Genomic DNA, 25,013 nt, shown 5'->3' with positions numbered 1-25,013 from the left:
ACCCCCTGTATATAGCCTCCACATTGACTCTGTACCGGTTACCCCCTGTATATAGCCTCCACATTGACTCTGTACCGGTTACCCCCTGTATATAGCCTCCACATTGACTCTGTACCGGTACCCACTGTATATAGCCTCCACATGGACTCTGTACCGGTTACCCCTGTATATAGCCTCCACATTGACTCTGTACCGGTTACCCCCTGTATATAGCCTCCACATGGACTCTGTACCGGTTACCCCCTGTATATAGCCTCCACATTGACTCTGTACCGGTACCCCCTGTATATAGCCTCCACATTGACTCTGTACCGGTTACCCCCTGTATATAGCCTCCACATTGACTCTGTACCGGTACCTCCCTGTATATGGCCTCCACATTGACTCTGTACTGTTATCCCCTGTATATGGCCTCCACATTGACTCTGTACCGGTTACCCCCTGTATATAGCCTCCACATTGACTCTGTACCGGTACCTCCCTGTATATGGCCTCCACATTGACTCTGTACCGGTATCCCCTGTATATAGCCTCCACATTGACTCTGTATCGGTACCTCCCTGTATATGGCCTCCACATTGACTCTGTACCGGTTATCCCCTGTATATAGCCTCCACATTGACTCTGTACCGGTTATCCCCTGTATATAGCCTCCACATTGACTCTGTACCGGTACCTCCCTGTATATGGCCTCCACATTGACTCTGTACCGGTATCCCCTGTATATAGCCTCCACATTGACTCTGTACCGGTTACCCCCTTTATATAGCCTCCACATTGACTCTGTACCGGTTATCCCCTGTATATAGCCTCCACATTGACTCTGTACCGGTTACCCCCTGTATATAGCCTCCACGTTGACTCTGTACCGGTATCCCCTGTATATAACCTCCACATTGACTCTGTACCGGTTATCCCCTGTATATAGCCTCCACATTGACTCTGTACCGGTTACCCCCTGTATATAGCCTCCACATTGACTCTGTACCGGTTACCCCCTGTATATAGCCTCCACATTGACTCTGTACCGGTACCCCATGTATATAGCCTCCACATTGACTCTGTACTGGTACCCCCTGTATATAGCCTCCACATTGACTCTGTACCAGTACCCCCTGTATATAGCCTCCACATTGACTCTGTACCGGTTACCCCCTGTATATAGCCTCCACATTGACTCTGTACCGGTTACCCCCTGTATATAGTCTCCACATTGACTCTGTACCGGTACCCCCTGTATATAGCCTCCACATTGACTCTGTACCAGTACCCCCTGTATATAGCCTCCACATTGACTCTGTACAGGTTACCCCCTGTATATAGCCTCCACATTGACTCTGTACCGGTACCCCCTGTATATAGCCTCCACATTGACTCTGTACCGGTTACCCCCTGTATATAGCCTCCACATTGACTCTGTACCGGTTACCCCCTGTATATAGCCTCCACATTGACTCTGTACCGGTACCCCCTGTATATAGCCTCCACATTGACTCTGTACCGGTTATCCCCTGTATATAGCCTCCACATTGACTCTGTACCGGTACCCCCTGTATATAGCCTCCACATTGACTCTGTACCGGTACCCCCTGTATATAGCCTCCACATTGACTCTGTACCGGTTATCCCCTGTATATAGCCTCCACATTGACTCTGTACCGGTACCCCCTGTATATAGCCTCCACATTGACTCTGTACCGGTACCCCCTGTATATAGCCTCCACATTGACTCTGTACCGGTTATCCCCTGTATATAGCCTCCACATTGACTCTGTACCGGTACCCCTGTATATAGCCTCCACATTGACTCTGTACCGGTTACCCCCTGTATATAGCCTCCAAATTGACTCTGTACCGGTTACCCCCTGTATATAGCCTCCACATTGACTCTGTACCGGTACCCCCTGTATATAGCCTCCACATTGACTCTGTACCGGTTACCCCCTTTATATAGCCTCCACATTGACTCTGTACCGGTACCCCCTGTATATAGCCTCCACATTGACTCTGTACCGGTTACCCCTGTATATAGCCTCCACATTGACTCTGTACTGTACCCCCTGTATATAGCCTCCACATTGACTCTGTACCGGTACCCCCTGTATATAGCCTCCACATTGACTCTGTACCGGTTACCCCCTGTATATAGCCTCCACATTGACTCTGTACCGGTTACCCCCTGTATATAGCCTCCACATTGACTCTGTACCGGTACCCCCTGTATATAGCCTCCACATTGACTCTGTACCGGTTACCCCCTGTATATAGCCTCCACATTGACTCTGTACCGGTTACCCCCTGTATATAGCCTCCACATTGACTCTGTACCGGTTACCCCCTGTATATAGCCTCCACATTGACTCTGTACCGGTACCCCCTGTATATAGCCTCCACATTGACTCTGTACCGGTTACCCCCTGTATATAGCCTCCACATTGACTCTGTACCGGTTACCCCCTGTATATAGCCTCCACATTGACTCTGTACGGTTACCCCCTGTATATAGCCTCCACATTGACTCTGTACCGGTTACCCCCTGTATATAGCCTCCACATTGACTCTGTACCGGTACCCACTGTATATAGCCTCCACATGGACTCTGTACCGGTTACCCCCTGTATATAGCCTCCACATTGACTCTGTACCGGTTACCCCCTGTATATAGCCTCCACATGGACTCTGTACCGGTTACCCCCTGTATATAGCCTCCACATTGACTCTGTACCGGTACCCCCTGTATATAGCCTCCACATTGACTCTGTACCGGTTACCCCCTGTATATAGCCTCCACATTGACTCTGTACCGGTTACCCCCTGTATATAGCCTCCACATGGACTCTGTACCGGTTACCCCCTGTATATAGCCTCCACAATGACTCTGTACCGGTTACCCCCTGTATATAGCCTCCACATTGACTCTGTACCGGTTACCCCCTGTATATAGCCTCCACATTGACTCTGTACCGGTATCCCCTGTATATGGCCTCCACATTGACTCTGTACCGGTACCTCCCTGTATATGGCCTCCACGTTGACTCTGTACCGGTTACCCCCTGTATATAGCCTCCACATTGACTCTGTACCGGTTACCCCCTGTATATAGCCTCCACATTGACTCCTGTACCGGTATCCCCTGTATATAGCCTCCACATGACTCTGTACCGGTACCCCCTGTATATACCCTCCACATTGACTCTGTACCGGTTACCCCCTGTATATAGCCTCCACATTGACTCTGTACCGGTTATCCCCTGTATATGGCCTCCACATTGACTCTGTACCGGTTACCCCCTGTATATAGCCTCCACATTGACTCTGTACCGGTTACCCCCTGTATATAGCCTCCACATTGACTCTGTACCGGTATCCCCTGTATATAGCCTCCACATTGACTCTGTACCGGTACCCCCTGTATATAGCCTCCACATTGACTCTGTACCGGTATCCCCTGTATATAGCCTCCACATTGACTCTGTACCGGTTATCCCCTGTATATGGCCTCCACATTGACTCTGTACCGGTTACCCCCTGTATATAGCCTCCACATTGACTCTGTACCGGTTACCCCCTGTATATAGCCTCCACATTGACTCTGTACCGGTATCCCCTGTATATAGCCTCCACATTGACTCTGTACCGGTACCCCCTGTATATAGCCTCCACATTGACTCTGTACCGGTATCCCCTGTATATAGCCTCCACATTGACTCTGTACCGGTACCTCCCTGTATATGGCCTCCACATTGACTCTGTACCGGTTACCCCCTGTATATAGCCTCCACATTGACTCTGTACCGGTACCTCCCTGTATATGGCCTCCACATTGACTCTGTACCGGTATCCCCTGTATATAGCCTCCACATTGACTCTGTATCGGTACCTCCCTGTATATGGCCTCCACATTGACTCTGTACCGGTTATCCCCTGTATATAGCCTCCACATTGACTCTGTACCGGTTATCCCCTGTATATAGCCTCCACATTGACTCTGTACCGGTACCTCCCTGTATATGGCCTCCACATTGACTCTGTACCGGTATCCCCTGTATATAGCCTCCACATTGACTCGTACCGGTTACCCCCTTTATATAGCCTCCACATTGACTCTGTACCGGTTATCCCCTGTATATAGCCTCCACATTGACTCTGTACCGGTTACCCCCTGTATATAGCCTCCACATTGACTCTGTACCGGTATCCCCTGTATATAACCTCCACATTGACTCTGTACCGGTTATCCCCTGTATATAGCCTCCACATTGACTCTGTACCGGTATCCCCTGTATATAACCTCCACATTGACTCTGTACCGGTTATCCCCTGTATATAGCCTCCACATTGACTCTGTACCGGTTATCCCCTGTATATAGTCTCCACATTGACTCTGTACCGGTACCCCCTGTATATAGCCTCCACATTGACTCTGTACCGGTACCCCCTCTATATAGCCTCCACATTGACTCTGTACGGTACCCCCTGTATATAGCCTCCACATTGACTCTGTACCGGTACCCCCTCTATATAGCCTCCACATTGACTCTGTACCGGTACCCCCCTGTATATAGCCTCCACATTGACTCTGTACCGGTACCCCCTCTATATAGCCTCCACATTGACTCTGTACCGGTTATCCCCTGTATATAGCCTCCACATTGACTCTGTACCGGTACCCCCTGTATATAGCCTCCACATTGACTCTGTACCGGTACCCCCTTTATATAGCCTCCACATTGACTCTGTACCGGTTATCCCCTGTATATAGCCTCCACATTGACTCTGTACCGGTTATCCCCTGTAAATAGCCTCCACATTGACTCTGTACCGGTTACCCCCTGTATATAGCCTCCACATTGACTCTGTACCGGTTACCCCCTGTATATAGTCTCCACATTGACTCTGTACCGGTTATCCCCCTGTATATAGCCTCCACATTGACTCTGTACCGGTTACCCCCTGTATATAGCCTCCACATTGACTCTGTACCGGTTACCCCCTGTATATAGTCTCCACATTGACTCTGTACCGGTACCCCATGTATATAGCTCCACATTGACTCTGTACCGGTACCTCCCTGTATATGGCCTCCACATTGACTCTGTACCGGTATCCCCTGTATATAGCCTCCACATTGACTCTGTACCAGTACCCCATGTATATAGCCTCCACATTGACTCTGTACCGGTACCTCCCTGTATATAGCCTCCACATTGACTCTGTACCGGTTACCCCCTGTATATAGCCTCCACATTGACTCTGTACCGGTTATCCCCTGTATATAGCCTCCACATTGACCTCTGTACCGGTTACCCCCTGTATATAGCCTCCACATTGACTCTGTACCGGTTACCCCCTGTATATAGCCTCCACATTGACTCTGTACCGGTACCCCATGTATATAGCCTCCACATTGACTCTGTACCGGTACCTCCCTGTATATGGCCTCCACATTGACTCTGTACCGGTATCCCCTGTATATAGCCTCCACATTGACTCTGTACCAGTACCCCATGTATATGGCCTCCACATTGACTCTGTACCGGTATCCCCTGTATATAGCCTCCACATTGACTCTGTACCGGTACCCCATGTATATAGCCTCCACATTGACTCTGTACCGGTACCTCCCTGTATATGGCCTCCACATTGACTCTGTACCGGTATCCCCTGTATATAGCCTCCACATTGACTCTGTACCAGTACCCCATGTATATAGCCTCCACATTGACTCTGTACCGGTTACCCCCTGTATATAGCCTCCACATTGACTCTGTACCGGTATCCCCTGTATATAACCTCCACATTGACTCTGTACCGGTTATCCCCTGTATATAGCCTCCACATTGACTCTGTACCGGTATCCCCTGTATATAACCTCCACATTGACTCTGTACCGGTTTATCCCCTGTATATAGCCTCCACATTGACTCTGTACCGGTTATCCCCTGTATATAGTCTCCACATTGACTCTGTACCGGTACCCCCTGTATATAGCCTCCACATTGACTCTGTACCGGTACCCCCCTCTATATAGCCTCCACATTGACTCTGTACCGGTACCCCCTGTATATAGCCTCCACATTGACTCTGTACCGGTACCCCCTCTATATAGCCTCCACATTGACTCTGTACCGGTACCCCCTGTATATAGCCTCCACATTGACTCTGTACCGGTACCCCCTCTATATAGCCTTCCACATTGACTCTGTACCGGTTATCCCCTGTATATAGCCTCCACATTGACTCTGTACCGGTACCCCTGTATATAGCCTCCACATTGACTCTGTACCGGTACCCCTTATATAGCCTCCACATTGACTCTGTACCGGTTATCCCCTGTATATAGCCTCCACATTGACTCTGTACCGGTTATCCCCTGTAAATAGCCTCCACATTGACTCTGTACCGGTTACCCCCTGTATATAGCCTCCACATTGACTCTGTACCGGTTACCCCCTGTATATAGTCTCCACATTGACTCTGTACCGGTTATCCCCTGTATATAGCCTCCACATTGACTCTGTACCGGTTACCCCCTGTATATAGCCTCCACATTGACTCTGTACCGGTTACCCCCCTGTATATAGTCTCCACATTGACTCTGTACCGGTACCCCATGTATATAGCCTCCACATTGACTCTGTACCGGTACCTCCTGTATATGGCCTCCACATTGACTCTGTACCGGTATCCCCTGTATATAGCCTCCACATTGACTCTGTACCAGTACCCCATGTATATAGCCTCCACATTGACTCTGTACCGGTACCTCCCTGTATATAGCCTCCACATTGACTCTGTACCGGTTACCCCCTGTATATAGCCTCCACATTGACTCTGTACCGGTTATCCCCTGTATATAGCCCCACATGACTCTGTACCGGTTACCCCCTGTATATAGCCTCCACATTGACTCTGTACCGGTTACCCCCTGTATATAGCCTCCACATTGACTCTGTACCGGTACCCATGTATATAGCCTCCACATTGACTCTGTACCGGTACCTCCCTGTATATGGCCTCCACATTGACTCTGTACCGGTATCCCCTGTATATAGCCTCCACATTGACTCTGTACCAGTACCCCATGTATATGGCCTCCACATTGACTCTGTACCGGTATCCCCTGTATATAGCCTCCACATTGACTCTGTACCGGTACCCCATGTATATAGCCTCCACATTGACTCTGTACCGGTACCTCCCTGTATATGGCCTCCACATTGACTCTGTACCGGTATCCCCTGTATATAGCCCTCACATTGACTCTGTACCAGTACCCCATGTATATAGCCTCCACATTGACTCTGTACCGGTTACCCCCTGTATATAGCCTCCACATTGACTCTGTACCGGTTACCCCCTGTATATAGCCTCCACATTGACTCTGTACCGGTTACCCCCTGTATATAGCCTCCACATTGACTCTGTACCGGTATCCCCTGTATATAGCCTCCACATTGACTCTGTACCAGTACCCCATGTATATAGCCTCCACATTGACTCTGTACCAGTACCCCATGTATATAGCCTCCACATTGACTCTGTACCGGTTATCCCCTGTATATAGCCTCCACATTGACTCTGTACCGGTACCCCCTGTATATAGCCTCCACATTGACTCTGTACCGGTTACCCCCTGTATATAGCCTCCACATTGACTCTGTACCGGTATCCCCTGTATATAGCTTCCACATTGACTCTGTATCAGTACCCCCTGTATATAGCCTCCACATTGACTCTGTACCAGTACCCCATGTATATAGCCTCCACATTGACTCTGTACCGGTTATCCCCTGTATATAGTCTCCACATTGACTCTGTACCAGTACCCCCTGTATATAGCCTCCACATTGACTCTGTACCGGTTACCCCCTGTATATAGTCTCCACATTGACTCTGTACCGGTACCCCCTGTATATAGCCTCCACATTGACTCTGTACCGGTTACCCCCTGTATATAGTCTCCACATTGACTCTGTACCGGTACCCCCTGTATATAGCCTCCACATTGACTCTGTACCGGTTACCCCCTGTATATAGCCTCCACATTGACTCTGTACCGGTATCCCCTGTATATAGCCTCCACATTGACTCTGTACCGGTTACCCCCTGTATATAGCCTCCACATTGACTCTGTACCGGTTATCCCCTGTATATAGTCTCCACATTGACTCTGTACCGGTTACCCCCTGTATATAGCCTCCACATTGACTCTGTACCGGTTATCCCCTGTATATAGTCTCCACATTGACTCTGTACCAGTACCCCCTGTATATAGCCTCCACATTGACTCTGTACCGGTTACCCCCTGTATATAGCCTCCACATTGACTCTGTACCGGTACCCCCTGTATATAGCCTCCACATTGACTCTGTACCGGTTACCCCCTGTATATAGTCTCCACATTGACTCTGTACCGGTACCCCCTGTATATAGCCTCCACATTGACTCTGTACTGGTACCCCCTGTATATAGCCTCCACATTGACTCTGTACTGGTACCCCCTGTATATAGCCTCCACATTGACTCTGTACTGGTACCCCCTGTATATAGCCTCCACATTGACTCTGTACCGGTACCCCCTGTATATAGCCTCCACATTGACTCTGTACTGGTACCCCCTGTATATAGCCTCCACATTGACTCTGTACCGGTACCCCCTGTATATAGCCTCCACATTGACTCTGTACCGGTACCCCCTGTATATAGCCTCCACATTGACTCTGTACCGGTACCCCCTGTATATAGCCTCCACATTGACTCTGTACCGGTACCCCCTGTATATAGCCTCCACATTGACTCTGTACCGGTACCCCCTGTATATAGCCTCCACATTGACTCTGTACCGGTACCCCCTGTATATAGCCTCCACATTGACTCTGTACCGGTACCCCCTGTATATAGCCTCCACATTGACTCTGTACCGGTACCCCCTGTATATAGCCTCCACATTGACTCTGTACCGGTACCCCCTGTATATAGCCTCCACATTGACTCTGTACCGGTACCCCCTGTATATAGCCTCCACATTGACTCTGTACCGGTTACCCCCTGTATATAGCCTCCACATTGACTCTGTACCGGTTACCCCCTGTATATAGCCTCCACATTGACTCTGTACCGGTACCTCCCTGTATATAGCCTCCACATTGACTCTGTACCGGTTACCCCCTGTATATAGCCTCCACATTGACTCTGTACCGGTTACCCCCTGTATATAGCCTCCACATTGACTCTGTACCGGTACCTCCCTGTATATAGCCTCCACATTGACTCTGTACCGGTTACCCCCTGTATATAGCCTCCACATTGACTCTGTACCGGTTACCCCCTGTATATAGCCTCCACATTGACTCTGTACCGGTTATCCCCTGTATATAGCCTCCACATTGACTCTGTACCGGTACCTCCCTGTATATAGCCTCCACATTGACTCTGTACCGTAATACCCTGTATATAGCCTCCACATTGACTCTGTACCGGTACCCCCTGTATATAGCCTCCACATTGACTCTGTACCGGTACCCCCTGTATATAGCCTCCACATTGACTCTGTACCGGTATCCCCTGTATATAGCCTCCACATTGACTCTGTACCGGTACCCCCTGTATATAGCCTCCACATTGACTCTGTACCGGTACCCCCTGTATATAGCCTCCACATTGACTCTGTACCGGTACCCCCTGTATATAGCCTCCACATTGACTCTGTACCGGTATCCCCTGTATATAGCCTCCACATTGACTCTGTACCGGTACCTCCCTGTATATAGTCTCCACATTGACTCTGTCCCGGTTACCCCCTGTATATAGCCTCCACATTGACTCTGTACCGGTTACCCCCTGTATATAGCCTCCACATTGACTCTGTACCGGTACCTCCCTGTATATAGTCTCCACATTGACTCTGTACCGGTTACCCCCTGTATATAGCCTCCACATTGACTCTGTACCGGTTACCCCCTGTATATAGCCTCCACATTGACTCTGTACTGGTACCCCCTGTATATAGCCTCCACATTGACTCTGTACCGGTATCCCCTGTATATAGCCTCCACATTGACTCTGTACCGGTTACCCCCTGTATATAGTCTCCACATTGACTCTGTACCGGTTACCCCCTGTATATAGCCTCCACATTGACTCTGTACCGGTACCTCCCTGTATATGGCCTCCACATTGACTCTGTACCGGTTACCCCCTGTATATAGCCTCCACATTGACTCTGTACCGGTTACCCCCTGTATATAGCCTCCACATTGACTCTGTACCGTAATACCCTGTATATAGCCTCCACATTGACTCTGTACCGGTTACCCCCTGTATATAGCCTCCACATTGACTCTGTACCGGTTACCCCCTGTATATAGCCTCCACATTGACTCTGTACCGTAATACCCTGTATATAGCCTCCACATTGACTCTGTACCGGTTACCCCCTGTATATAGCCTCCACATTCACTCTGTACCGGTATCCCCTGTATATAGCCTCCACATTGACTCTGTACCGGTTACCCCCTGTATATAACCTCCACATTGACTCTGTACCGGTACCCCATGTATATAGCCTCCACATTGACTCTGTACCGTAATACCCTGTATATAGCCTCCACATTGACTCTGTACCGTAATACCCTGTATATAGCCTCCACATTGACTCTGTACCGTAATACCCTGTATATAGCCTCCACATTGACTCTGTACCGTAATACCCTGTATATAGCCTCCACATAGACTCTGTACCGTAATACCCTGTATATAGCCTCCACATTGACTCTGTACCGTAATACCCTGTATATAGCCTCCACATAGACTCTGTACCGTAATACCCTGTATATAGCCTCGCTATTGTTATTTTACTGCTGCTCTTTAAATATGTATTTATTTTATTTCTTATTCATATTTTTTATATATTTTAATTTGATATCAAATGTTTTTCTATTTGTTGCTTATTTTGTCTAATATTTTATTTTTTTAAAGTTAATATTTGTATAAAAAAAATGTAGCTGCCTTGTTGGTTTAGAGCATTTCACTTACAAGCCTGTGGTATTCGGCACATGTGACAAATACGATTTGATTTGAGTTGAATAGGCGTTGTTGTGGCTCTTCACAACCGTCTTGGTGTCCGGCAACATGTAGGTTGTGTTATGTCTGTTTGGTCTCCACGTAAGAACTATCTAGTCTAGTGTAAATTCCATATTCATTACTGTAGTTGACTCTCTGTCCCTCCTGTCCCTGTCCGACAGATTCAAGACATTGTGGTGGAGATGGGACAGGCAGACGGGACTCAACGGGAGAGCCGCACAGCCAAGGACGCTCTGCTACTCTGGTGCCAGATGAAGACTGCCGGGTGAGTAAAAACAGACTAATCCAAAGCAATTTCCAGAAACTGTCAGTATTGAAAGAGAAACTTGGTGGCCCATGTGACAATAGAACGCACATAAAGAAATAAGAGGCCCACACACAGAATATTGCTACTCCCCCCCTCCCCTATATACAACACTTCGACATATAGGCCTTCAAAAGTCTTTGTCAGGTCAGTAGAACCCACAGCCCTGATCTTGCCAACACCATGCTCTCACTCTCTGAGACATTGGAACCACAAAAGGATCAATGATCAGGGTTGCTTGGATAAAGCCAGGTTCATTAGGGATCAGTGTATGTTATTAGTCCTGTTAGCTACTGGGATCCGTTTGGGATTGAGGTCAGTCCGTGACATTGACTCTTTGTCCGTCCTGTTTCTACAGATATCCAAACGTAAACATCACCAACTTCACCACCAGTTGGAAAGACGGAATGGCGTTCAGCGCTCTCATACACAAACACAGGTAAGATAGAATCACATATCATCCACAATAGCTGTGCCAGAATGATGCCATTGGTTACGACCTGGTTGTAACAGAACCATATACACTATATATATATACAAAAGTATGTGGACACATTCAAATTAGTGGATTCGGCTGTTTCAGTCAGACCCGTTGCTGACAAGTGTATAAAATCAAGCACACAGCTATGCAATCTCCATAGACAAACATTTGCAGTAGAATGGCCTTACTGAAGAGCTCAGAGACTTTCAACGTAGCACCGTCATAGGATGCCACCTTACCAACAAGTCAGTTTGTCAACTTTCTGCCATGCTGGAGCTGCCCTGGTCAACTGTAAGTGTTGTTATTTTGAATTGAAAAAGTCTAGGAGCAACAACGGCTCAGCCGCGAAGGGTTAGGCCACACAAGTTCATAGAACGGGACCGCCGAGTGCTGAAGCACGTAGCGCGTAAATATAATTTGTCCTCAGTTGCAACACTCACTACTGTGTTCCAAACTGCCTCTGGAGCAACAGCAGCACAAGAACTGTTCATCGGGAGCTTCATGAAATGTGTTTCAATTGCCGAGCAGCTGCACACAAGCATAAGATCACCATGCGCAATGCCGAGCATCGACTGAAGTGGTGTAAATCTCGCTGCCATTGGACTCTGGAGCAGTGGAAACGCGTTCTCTGGCGTGATGAATCTGGCTTTACCATCTGGTGGTCCAACGGATGAATCGAACGAACTTAGTTCCGTGAAAGAAATCTTAATGCTACAGGATACAATGACTTTGTAGGCGATTCTGTGCTTCCAACTTTGTGGCAGCACTTTGGGGAAGGCCCTTAACTGTTTCAGCATGATAATGCCCCTGGGGTTCAAAGTGAGATCCGTACAGAAATGGTCTGTCGAGATCAGTGGGGAAGAACTTGACTGGCCTGCACAGAGCACTGACCTCAACCCAATTGAGCACCTTTGGGATGAATTGGAACGCCGACTGCGGACCAAGCCTAATCGCCTAAAATCAGTGCCTGACCTCTCTAATGCTCCTGTGACTGAATGGAAGCAAGTCCCCACAGCAATGTTCTCTCTCTCTCTCTCTCTCTCTCTCTCTCACTCTCTGCCTCTCTCTCTCTCTCTCTCTCACTCTGTCTCTCTCTCTCTCACTCTGTCTCTCTCTCTCTCTTTGTTTATCTCTCTCTCTCTCTTTCTTTATCTCTCGCTCTCTCGCTCTATTTCAATTGAATTGCTTTATTGGCATGGAAAACATGTTTACATTGCCAAAACAAGTGAAATAGATAATAAACAAAAGTGAAATAAACCCCCCCAAAAATCACAGTAAACATTACAATCACCACATTTCCAAAAGAATAAAAACATTTCAAATATTAAATTATATCTACATACAGTGTTGTAATGATGTGCAAATAGTTAAATTACAAAAGGGAAAATAAATCAATGTAAATATAGGTTGTATTTATAATAGTGTTTCTTCTTCACTGGTTGCCCTTTTCAGGTCACAAATCTTGCTGCTGTGATTGAACACTGTGGTATTTCACCCAATAGATATGGGAGTTTATAAAAATGTAATTTGTTTTCGAAATCTTTGTGGATCTGTGTAATCTGAGGGAAATATGTTTCTCTAATATGGTCATAGATTTGGCAAGAGGTTAGGAAGTGCAACTCAGTTTTCACCAGTTTTCATTTTGTGGGCAGTGTGCACATAGCCTGTCTTCTCTTAGGAGCCAGGTCTGACTTTGGCAGCCTTTCTCAATAGCAAGGCTATGCTCACTGAGTCTGTACATAGTCAAAGATTTCCTTAATTTTGGGTCTATCACAGTGGTCAGATATTCTGCCACTGTGTGATCTCTGTTCAGGGCCAAATAGCATTCTAGTTTCCTCTGTTTCTTTGTATTTTTTTTTCCAATGGGTCAAGTAATTATCTTTTTGTTTTCTCATGATTTGGTTGGGTCTAATTGTGATGCTGTCCTGGGTCTTTGTGGGGTCTGTTTGTGTTTGTGAATTTAGCCCCAGGACCAGCTTGCTTAGGGGGCTGTTCTCCAGATTAATTTATCTGTAGATGACGGCTTTGTTATGGAAGGTTTGGGAATCGCTTCCTTTTAGGTGGTTGTCTCTTTTCTGGATGTTGATCATTAGCGGGTATCGGCCTAATTCTACTCTGCATTCATTATTTGGTGTATTATCATAATACACTGAGGATAATTTTGCAGAATTCTGTATGCAATGTCTCAATTTGGTGTTTGTCCCGTTTAAAAAAATGGTGGGCAGACCCCAGTCCTCAAAACCATGAAGGGCAATGGGTTCTATAACTGATCCTCATTGTTATGTCTCTCTCTCTCAAGGCCAGACCTGGTGGACTATAGTGGCCTGAAGAGGTCCAATCCAACCCATAACCTTCAGAATGCCTTCAATGTAGCAGAGCAGACGCTTGGAGTAACAAAACTGTTAGACCCTGAAGGTGAGTTACAATGTGCTGTTCCCTCATCTAGAACTAAGAACCGGTTTCCTGGACCCAGATTAAGCCAAGTCATGGACTAAAAAGCATACTCAATGGAACATCTCAGTAGAAAATCCTTTTCAGTCCAGAACCCTCTGCTCAAGGTGATCTTCTAGTTCTGACTGTCTGTCTGTATTACAGATGTGTTCACAGAGAACCCAGATGAGAAGTCCATCATCACATATGTTGTGGCTTTCTACCACTACTTCTCCAAGATGAAGGCATTAGCGGTGGAGGGGAAGAGAGTTGGCAAGGTGAGGATGGGATAAATAATGCACTGGGTTTGTGTGTGTAACTGGCGTGTGTGTGTGTGTGTGTGTGTGTGTGTGTGTGTGTGTGTGTGTGTGTGTGTGTGTGTGAGTGTGTGTGTGTGTGTGTGTGTGTGTGTGTGTGTGTGTGTGTGTGTGTGTGTGTGTGTGTGCGTGTAAATCCGTGCATGCATTGTTTCATGTGACAGTATTACACCCTAGTGTTTGAGTAACCTAACCCTCTGTATCCATCCTCTAGGTACTAGACCATGCCATAGAGACAGAGAAGATGATTGACAAGTACGAAACCCTGTCGTCAGACCTGCTGACATGGATACAGCAGACCATCATGATCCTGAACAACCGTAAACTGGCAAACTCTCTGACCGGGGTCCAACAGCAGCTCCAATCCTTCAACTCCTACCGCATAGTGGAGAAACCACCCAAGTCAGTCACATCAACCTGCCGTATTACTATGGCTCAACTAGGGTTGCACAATTCCAGAAACGTTCCTGAAAAAAAAATCTAGGTTTTCCAGAAAACCTTCAGGATTCTTGTAACTTCGAAACTGGGAATTTCCCCCATCTTTTAAAATAAGACATTCTTGTTCTGGTTCTGACACATCGTTTATTGTTTTGTCTGTGATGTTCCAGGTTCCAGGAGAAAGGTAATCTGGAGGTGCTGCTGTTCACCATCCAGAGTCGTATGAGAGCCAACAAGCAGAGAGTCTATACCCCCAAGGAGGGGGCTCTAGTGGCTGATCTCAACAGGGTAAGGAATATAAGCTTGCAGGAATACTAAAATGGGAGGTAAGTTTAATCTAGTGGGCTGGTTCAGAACTTACTTACGCTATGGGGCGTCATCAGAATGCAGGAATGGAGAAGACCGAGGCAGTAGATTGAGTACTGGGGGAATTATTCATGAACAAAGACACAAGAATGACTGAATCTTAACAAAGCCCTACAGTAGCCTGCTGACAGTGAAATAAACTGTCCCTGTCTGTGCATCTCCTCCTCATGGACTGCACCGGATTTGCCAGTTCTTGCTGTGAGATGTTGCTGTGAGATTACCCCACTCTTCCACCAAGGCACCTGCAAGTTCCCGGACATTTCTGGAGGGAATGGCCCTAGCCTTCACCCTCCAATCCAACAAGTCCCAGACGTGCTCAGTGGGATTGAGATCCGGGCTCTTCGCTGGCCATGGCAGAACACTGACATTCCTGTCTTGCAGGAAATCACTCACAGAACGAGCAGTATGGCTGGTGGCATTGTCATGCTGGAGGGTCATGTCATAACTGTGACCTTAATTGCCTACCGTCTGTAAGCTGTTAGGGTTCTAACGACCGTTCCACAAGTGCATGTTCATTAATTGTTTATGGTTCATTGAACAAGCATGGGAAACAGTGTTTAAACCCTTTACAATGAAGATCTGTGAAGTTATTTGGATTTTTATGAATTATCTTTGAAAGACAGCATCCTGAAATGGGGATGTTTCTTTTTTTGCTGAGTTTGTAATCAACCATGTTGTCCTCTGCAGGCCTGGGAGCATTTGGAGTGGGCTGAGCATGAGAGGGAACGTGTCCTGAGAGACGAGCTGATTCGTCAGGAGAAACTGGAGCAGATGGCCAGACGCTTCGACAGGAAGGCTTCCATGAGAGAGACCTGGCTACTGGAGAACCAGAGACTGGTGGCACAGGTAAATGTCCACTATTATACACTGGGTGGTTCGAGCCCTGAGTGCTGATTGGCTGGCAGCCATGGTATATCAGACTTAACATGTCCGCTATTATGAACTGGGTGGTTTGAGCCCTGAATGCTGATTGGCTAACAGCCGTGGTATATGAGACCCGTAACATGTCCACTATTATACACTTGGTGGTTCGAGCCCTAAATGCTGATTGGCTGGCAGCCATGGTATATCAGACTTAACATGTGCACTATTATACACTGGGTGGTCAGAGCCCTGAATTCTGATTGGCTGACAGCTGCAATTCACCTGAACATAGACAGCACATAAAAACATAACAAAACAGACATCCACTGTTCATTTTGGGGCCAATTCAAAGCTGAGACAAGTGCATGCAACTTGGACCTTTGCGTAAATCATTAATTGATGTCAGTGGGATACTTGTGTGAAAACTTGCACAGATCTCAAGTCAGAATACTTACCCGCCCCAAATATTAAGATAGACATATATAACAGTCTCTTCACATCTGAAATACCTTTCACCTTCAGGACAACTTTGGCTACGACCTGCCGGCGGTAGAGGCCGCTAAGAAGAAGCACGACGCCATCGAGACGGACATCGCTGCCTACGAGGAACGCATCCAGGGCATAGTAGCCATCTCCAAAGAGCTGGAGTCTGAGCGTTACCACGACACCAAGCGCATCGACGTGCGTAAGGACAACATCCTGAGGCTGTGGGATTACCTACAGGAGCTGCTGAAAGCTCGCAGGGCACGACTGGACAAGAACCTCACCCTGCAGAGGATCTTCCAGGAGATGTTGTACATCATCAACTGGATGGATGGGATGAAGGTACAGTGATAATAGTAGTAATACTAAGAATACACATAATACAATAACAATATGGCCAAAGCAACTTACAAAATGGAAGATATTGACAGTGATGCATACTGTACTTACTATACCTGGCCCCTGCTGCAATCAAACCCATAACCCTGGTGTTGCAAGCTAACCCATAACCCTGGTGTTGCAAGCTAACCTTTAACCCTGGTGTTGCAAGCTAACCCACAACCCTGGCGTTGCAAGCTAACCCATAACCCTGGCGTTGCAAGCTAACCCATAACCCTGGTGTTGCCAGCTACCCATAACCCTGGCATTGCAAGCTAACCCATAACCCTGGTGTTGCAAGCTAACCCACAACCCTGGTGTTGCAAGCTAACCAACAACCCTGGTGTTGCAAGCTAACCAACAACCCTGATGTTGCAAGCTAACCCACAAACCTGGTGTTGCAAGCTAACCCATAACCCTGGTGTTGCAAGCTAACCCACAACCCTGGTGTTCCAAGCTAACCCACAACCCTGGTGTTGCAAGCTAACCAACAACCCTGGTGTTGCAAGCTAACCCATAACCCTGGTGTTGCAAGCTGACCCACAACCCTGGTGTTGCAAGCTAACCCACAACCCTGGTGTTGCAAGCTAACCCATAACCCTGGTGTTGCAAGCTAACCAACAACCCTGGTGTTGCAAGCTAACCAACAACCCTGGTGTTGCAATCAAACCCACAACCCTGGCGTTGCAAGCTAACCCACAACCCTGGCGTTGCAAGCTAACCCACAACCCTGGCGTTGCAAGCTAACCCACAACCCTGGTGTTGCAAGCTAACCCACAACACTGGTGTTGCAAGCTAACCCACAACCCTGGTGTTGCAAGCTAACCCATAACCCTGGTGTTGCAAGCTAACCCACAACCCTGGTGTTGCAAGCTGACCCACAACCCTGGTGTTGCAAGCTAACCCACAACCCTGGTGTTGCAAGCTAACCAACAACCCTGATGTTGCAAGCTAACCAACAACCCTGATGTTGCAAGCTAACCCACAAACCTGGTGTTGCAAGCTAACCCATAACCCTGGCGTTGCAAGCTAACCCACAACCCTGGTGTTGCAAGCTAACCCACAACACTGGTGTTGCAAGCTAACCCACAACCCTGGTGTTGCAAGCTAACCCATAACCCTGGTGTTGCAAGCTAACCCACAACCCTGGTGTTGCAAGCTGACCCACAACCCTGGTGTTGCAAGCTGACCCACAACCCTGGTGTTGCAAGCTAACCAACAACCCTGATGTTGCAAGCTAACCAACAACCCTGATGTTGCAAGCTAACCCACAAACCTGGTGTTGCAAGCTAACCCATAACCCTGGTGTTGCAAGCTAACCCACAACCCTGGTGTTCCAAGCTAACCCACAACCCTGGTGTTGCAAGCTAACCAACAACCCTGGTGTTGCAAGCTAACCCATAACCCTGGTGTTGCAAGCTGACCCACAACCCTGGTGTTGCAAGCTAACCCACAACCCTGGTGTTGCAAGCTAACCCATAACCCTGGTGTTGCAAGCTAACCAACAACCCTGGTGTTGCAAGCTAACCAACAACCCTGGTGTTGCAATCAAACCCACAACCCTGGCGTTGCAAGCTAACCCACAACCCTGGCGTTGCAAGCTAACCCACAACCCTGGCGTTGCAAGCTAACCCACAACCCTGGTGTTGCAAGCTAACCCACAACACTGGTGTTGCAAGCTAACCCACAACCCTGGTGTTGCAAGCTAACCCATAACCCTGGTGTTGCAAGCTAACCCACAACCCTGGTGTTGCAAGCTGACCCACAACCCTGGTGTTGCAAGCTAACCCACAACCCTGGTGTTGCAAGCTAACCCATAACCCTGGTGTTGCAAGCTAACCAACAACCCTGGTGTTGCAAGCTAACCAACAACCCTGGTGTTGCAATCAAACCCACAACCCTGGCGTTGCAAGCTAACCCACAACCCTGGCGTTGCAAGCTAACCCACAACCCTGGCGTTGCAAGCTAACCCACAACCCTGGCGTTGCAAGCTAACCCACAACCCCGGTGTTGCAAGCTAACCCACTAGGCCATTGGAACCAGACACAGCATGGGCCAAGTTATGAATCTGAAAAAAAGCGTTCCACAGGGATGCTGGTCCATTTTGACTCCAATGCTTCCCACAGTTGTGTCACTTTGGCTGGATGTCCTTTGGGTGGTGGACTATTCTTGATACAGACGGGAAACTGTTGAGTGTGAAAACTAATCAGCGTTGCAGTTCTTGACACAAACTGGTGCGCCTGCACCTACTACCATATCCAGTTTACAGGCACCTAAGTATGTTGTCTTGCCTATTCACTCTCTGAATGGCACACATACACAATTCATGTCTCAATTGTCAAGGATTAAAAATCCTTCCTCGACCTGTCTTCTCCTCTTCATCTACACGGATTAAAGTGGATTTAACAAGAGACATCAATAAGGATCATAGCTTTCACCTGGATTCAACTGGTCAGTATGTCATGGAAAGAGCAGGTGTTCTTAATGTTTTGTATGCTCAGTGTATTTGCATACAGTGTATAACTGCAGAAATACAATACGATAGTTTCCCCCCTGCTCAAGCAAGCTATGCTACAACATTCCTTTGCTAGTTTTGGCCCATCTCAATGAACTAACCTCCTTGCCACCCCACACTTCTGTGCCTGACCTCCCCTCCCCCTCCACCTCTCCCCCTGACCCCTCACCCCTGACCTCTGACCCTGTGGCATGTCCCCAGGCTCGGCTGCTCTCCCCTGACTTTGGGAAGCACCTGTTGGAGGTGGATGACCTGCTCCAGAAGCATGCTCTGGTGGAGGCCGACATCACTGTGCAGGCAGAAAGAGTTCACGACTCCAACGCGGCTGCTCTCAAGTTTGCCAATAGAGATAGTAAGTGAAGTGCCAGGAACATTCCTATACCGTCTACTGTCCCTCTCAGCTACCTGTTATGTACTCGGGCCGTACATATCATCTAACAAAAGAGGGTAACATGTTACATTCAATATTTTTTTAAGTATACCTTCATGTAAAGTGTAACCCAAAATACTGTAGATCTTCATGTAAAGTGTAACCCAAAAAATATCTTCATGTAAAGTGTTACCAAAATATATCTTCATGTAAAGTGTTACCAAAATATATCTTCATGTAAAGTGTTACCAAAATATATCTTCATGTATAGAGTAACCCAAAATACTATAGATCTTCATCTAAAGTGTAACCCAAAATATATCTTCATGTAAAGTGTTACCAAAATATATCTTCATGTAAAGTGTAACCCAAAATACTGTAGATCTTCATGTAAAGTGTAACCCAAAATATATCTTCATGTAAAGTGTTACCAAAATATATCTTCATGTAAAGTGTTACCAAAATATATCTTCATGTATAGAGTAACCCAAAATACTGTAGATCTTCATGTAAAGTGTAACCCAAAATATATCTTCATGTATAGAGTAACCCAAAATACTGTAGATCTTCATGTAAAGTGTAACCCAAAATATATCTTCATGTATAGAGTAACCCAAAATACGGTAGATCTTCATGTATAGAGTAGCCCAAAATATTGTAGATCTTCATGTATAGAGTAACCCAAAATACTGTAGATCTTCATGTAAAGTGTAACCCAAAATATATATTCATGTAAAGTGTAACCCAAAATATATCTTCATGTAGTGTTACCAAAATATATCTTCATGTAAAGTGTAACCCAAAATATATTTGAATGTAAAGTATAATCCAACTCTTGTGGTTAGAGTGACCGCCCTGAGATTGGAAAGTGGGGGATCCATTATCACTGCATGTCATGTTTTTACCCACCTCCCCCCTCTCTCTCCCAGGCTACAAGCCCTGTGACCCCCAGGTGATTAAGGACCGGGTGCAGCACCTGGACCTGTGTTACCAGGAGCTGTGTGCCCTTGCGGCCCAACGCCGCGCTCGCCTTGAGCAGTCCCGACGCCTCTGGAACTTCTTCTGGGAGGTAGGTAGTCGAGAGGCTGGAAAAAAGGGCTCGCAACTGGAGGGCTGTGCCCTTGAGCAAGGGACTTAACCCCTAAAGTACTCCACTGGTGCTGCACTGCAGAGGACCATGTCCTCCAAACTCTCTCTCTCTCTCTGTGTGTGTGTGTGTATATGTGTGTGTCTCAAGGGGTTTGGGATAAAGGAAAAATACAAACGTTAGTGTATCTGAGACAATTGACAATAAAGTATATTATGTCTTATCTCAGATGGCCGAGCTGGAGAGCTGGATCAAGGAGAAAGAGCATATCTTCTCGTCGCTGGACTACGGCAAGGACCTGACCAGTGTGCTAGTCCTGCAGAGCAAACACAGTGCCTTCGAGAACGAGCTGGGGGCTCGCCGTGCACACCTGCAGCAGATACTGGATGAGGGTGATAAGATGATCCAGGCCAGACACTTTGGGGCACCACAGGTCAGTTGGTAGAGGGTGCTGGGCTTAGGTTGTAGAGTGTGGCACTTGCAACGCCAGGGTTGTGGGTTTGATTCCTGCTGGTGTCCCCATTACTTAAATGTATGCATGCAGTACTTTAAGTCGCTTTGGATAAAATTCTAAATGAAATCTATTTTATTATTGTATATATTAGGTTGGGGATTGCATGGAGGACGTGAGGCGTCAGTGGCAGCAGCTGGAGGAACTGGCAGCGTTCAGAAGGCAGAACCTCCAGGACACCCAGAGGTTCTTTCAGTTCCAGGGAGAGGCTGAAGACCTGAAGGCCTGGCTGCTGGATGCCAAGAGGCAGATGACTAGTGATGACATGGGCCATGATGAGTATACCACCCAGAGGCTGCTGAAGAGACACCGAGACCTCCGGAACGATGTCGCCAGGAACGGAGCCACCATCGATGCTCTGACCAAACAGGTGAATGAATGAACTGACTGACAGAATGGCTGATTGGGGATGTGTCTGAAACGGCACCCTATTCCCAGGGCAAGTAGTTTACTATGTAAGGAGTAGGGTACCATTTCGGACTCACCTTGGTTTGTTTTACTGTACTACTTAACGGTGCAGTTGCTACATCTGTTTTTGGATTTAAAAGTGAATGATATGCACCCATCAATTCTTGAAGAATATAACTTATAAATGCCTCATGAGCTTAGTTCAAATATAGTACAAAATATAAGCTGGTTTTACTCCAATGTTTGTAAACAAAGTAAAACGTAAACAAACACTGTATAGCCTAAAACATAGTTAAAACTATAATGTTGATATCATGGATGGTCAGTACTTGCTTCCACAGCTCTGTCTTTGAATTTGAGAGTGGTTACATTTCTCCAGCAATGTATGTATTCGGCAAATACACTTTAAAATACACTTGAACTTGACCAGGCGGCGGCGCTACCCGAGGAGCTGCGCAACACGCCTGACATCCAAAGACGCCTGAAGGACATCAGAGACCTGTACATGGAGCTGATGTCCCTGTGTGACCTGAGGCAGAGGAAGCTGGATGATGCCATGGCCCTCTACACCATCTTCAGTGAGACAGACTCCTGCGAGCTGTGGATGGGCCAGAAGGAGACCTGGTTGGTGGGGCTGGACGTACCGGAGAATCTAGAGGATCTGGAAGTGGTGCAGAACAGGTACAAAGCACAGTTATGATACAGTATGAAGGTTGGAGAGGAAGTGGTGCAGAACACGTACAAACCAGTCTGCTTACATTGCAGACAAATTGCACAGATTATCAGATCGTATCATATTGTTTGGGTCCCTGCAATGTTAAGCACGACTTCCACATTTGTAGAGATCTGACACCAATAATATGTGTATATTTGCTCTAATGCAGTGGTCCCCAACTGGTGGCCCGCAGGCCCGAATTTGGCCCATGTTTTCAGAGTAAAAAAATATAGACTCTTTAAATATTTGTTTTAATTGTTCGACATGTAGACTGTAAAAACACCACCAAATCAGCTCCAAGTGATTTTTATTTTGGAAATCTGCTCCAAAGTATTCCCATGCATAATAGCGATATACAATGTACTGTGTGTGATCGTATACTAATGTATGCAAGGTTTGAAAGGATTATGTTTTAGTCAAATATTATATCTGTTTGGGCTTCTTGCGATCAATTTGCAGTCCGTGGCTGATGAGCCCTGCTCTACTGCACAATGTATGATGTATTGATTACTATGTTTTCTCTTCTTAGGTTGAGTATTCTTGCTTCAGATATGGCTAATGTCCAGACGCGTGTTGATGATGTCAACAAAGCAGTGAAGCAGCTTGAGGACAGCAGACACCCGTGTACCAAAGAGGTGAAGGAATGCCAGTTGAGACTTAATAAGAGGTGAGACTCAGGCTGATGTCTTCTTCTTCTTCTTCTTCTTCTTCTTAATATTATTTATCCATAGTCCACAGTCTTTCCTCCTTGCGTTAATAATATTGACTCTCTCCTCTGCTTCTCTTCTCTTTCAGGTGGGAGGCCTTCAAGGCCATGGTTGTGGACAAGAAGCGTAAGGTGGATTCAGCTCTCAGCTACCACAACTATGGACTGGAGTGTGACGAGACAGAGGCCTGGATCAGGGACAAAACCCGGGTCATCAAGTCTACCCAGGACCTGGGCAATGACCTGAACGCTGTGATGACCATCCAGAGGAAACTCTACGGCATGGAGCGGGACCTGGCTGCCATCGAAGACAAGCTCAACTTCCTGAGGAGCGAGGCGGACCAGCTGGCCAAGGACCACCCAGACAACGCTGCAGACATCCTGTTTAGGAGAGCCGAGCTGGACGCAGCCTGGGATAACCTGAGGGCCACCCTGAAGGACCGGGAGGTGTGTTTTTTGTGTGAGTGTGTGTGTGTTTGCTATCTGGAGATGATCCCCTCAAACAACAACAAATTGACTATTAAAGTTGTATTGAATTGTAGGACTCTCTTGGAGAGGTGTCCAAACTGCAGACCTTCCTACAGGACATGGATGACTTCCAGTCCTGGCTCTTCAAGACCCAGAAGGCCGTGGCATCCGAGGACCTGCCTGAGACCCTGCCCCAGGCTGAGCAGCTGCTGAACCTCCACGATGATGTATATGATGAAATGGATGCTCATGAGGAGGACTACCACAAGGTTAGTTTCAGTTTAGGATTTAAACTACAGTTTACACAAAGTCCTAACACACCAATACAAAGCAAGGGTAGCCCTTTACACTCATACTTTTATACAGATTGAAGATGGCAGATTTGGACACTGATAAGCACCTATTTTGGAACACAGTGGCTGTACAGTAACATGCTATACATGATGTTAGAGCTCTGGCTCTGCACTTCACAGCTCTCTATGGGTTTTGACTGACAGACGTTCTGAACTTGAGTACCGCATGTGACATATACAGTGTCAATGTTTATGATCTCTATGGTTTGAGGTATAGTAAGGATTAGCATGGGTAGTAACCTTACTGTATAAAATGACAAAACCCCGGGAAATTCATTTTAACATCCCAATGTCGACAATAATGAAATTCCATAAAATAGGCTATACAACATGCACAGCATCAGATTAGCCAAAAATGTAATAGCACCTTTGGATGGAGCCGAGCACACACCCTGGATGGAGCCGAGCAGACGCCCTGGATGGAGCCGAGCAGACGCCCTGGATGGAGCCGAGCAGACGCCCTGGATGGAGCCGAGCAGACGCCCTGGATGGAGCCGAGCAGACGCCCTGGATGGAGCCGAGCAGACGGCCTGGATGGAGCCGAGCAGACGCCCTGGATGGAGCCGAGCAGACGCCCTGGGTGGATCCGATCAGACGCCCTGGGTGGATCCGATCAGACGCCCTGGGTGGATCCGATCAGACGCCCTGGGTGGATCCGATCAGACGACCTGGGTGGATCCGAGCAGACGCCCTGGGTGGACCCGATCAGACGCCTTGGGTGGATCCGATCAGAC

At 47.4% G+C, this 25,013-nt stretch overlaps 1 protein-coding gene across 2 annotated transcripts in view; it reads left to right on the top strand.

Moving 5' to 3' along the window:
* The window catches only part of LOC110505825 (spectrin beta chain, erythrocytic), a 119,089-nt gene that overhangs the window by 58,572 nt on the left and 35,504 nt on the right, over positions 1-25,013 (top strand). For both annotated transcript variants that reach the window (XM_036962964.1, XM_036962963.1), the window contains exons 5-20: positions 11,247-11,350; positions 11,748-11,828; positions 14,170-14,285; positions 14,466-14,578; positions 14,832-15,019; positions 15,226-15,343; positions 16,109-16,267; positions 16,808-17,110; positions 19,863-20,013; positions 20,961-21,100; positions 21,348-21,551; positions 21,724-21,999; positions 22,468-22,718; positions 23,282-23,419; positions 23,548-23,905; positions 24,001-24,195. In XM_036962964.1, coding sequence (XP_036818859.1) covers positions 11,247-11,350; positions 11,748-11,828; positions 14,170-14,285; positions 14,466-14,578; positions 14,832-15,019; positions 15,226-15,343; positions 16,109-16,267; positions 16,808-17,110; positions 19,863-20,013; positions 20,961-21,100; positions 21,348-21,551; positions 21,724-21,999; positions 22,468-22,718; positions 23,282-23,419; positions 23,548-23,905; positions 24,001-24,195 — 2,895 coding nt within the window. The remainder of the gene's footprint in view (positions 1-11,246; positions 11,351-11,747; positions 11,829-14,169; positions 14,286-14,465; positions 14,579-14,831; positions 15,020-15,225; positions 15,344-16,108; positions 16,268-16,807; positions 17,111-19,862; positions 20,014-20,960; positions 21,101-21,347; positions 21,552-21,723; positions 22,000-22,467; positions 22,719-23,281; positions 23,420-23,547; positions 23,906-24,000; positions 24,196-25,013) is intronic.

This window comes from Oncorhynchus mykiss, chromosome 25, assembly GCF_013265735.2.
Source record: "Oncorhynchus mykiss isolate Arlee chromosome 25, USDA_OmykA_1.1, whole genome shotgun sequence".
Lineage (NCBI taxonomy): Eukaryota > Metazoa > Chordata > Actinopteri > Salmoniformes > Salmonidae > Oncorhynchus > Oncorhynchus mykiss.
Note: the sequence above shows the minus strand (reverse complement) of the source record. Positions and strands in the feature narration are given on the sequence as shown.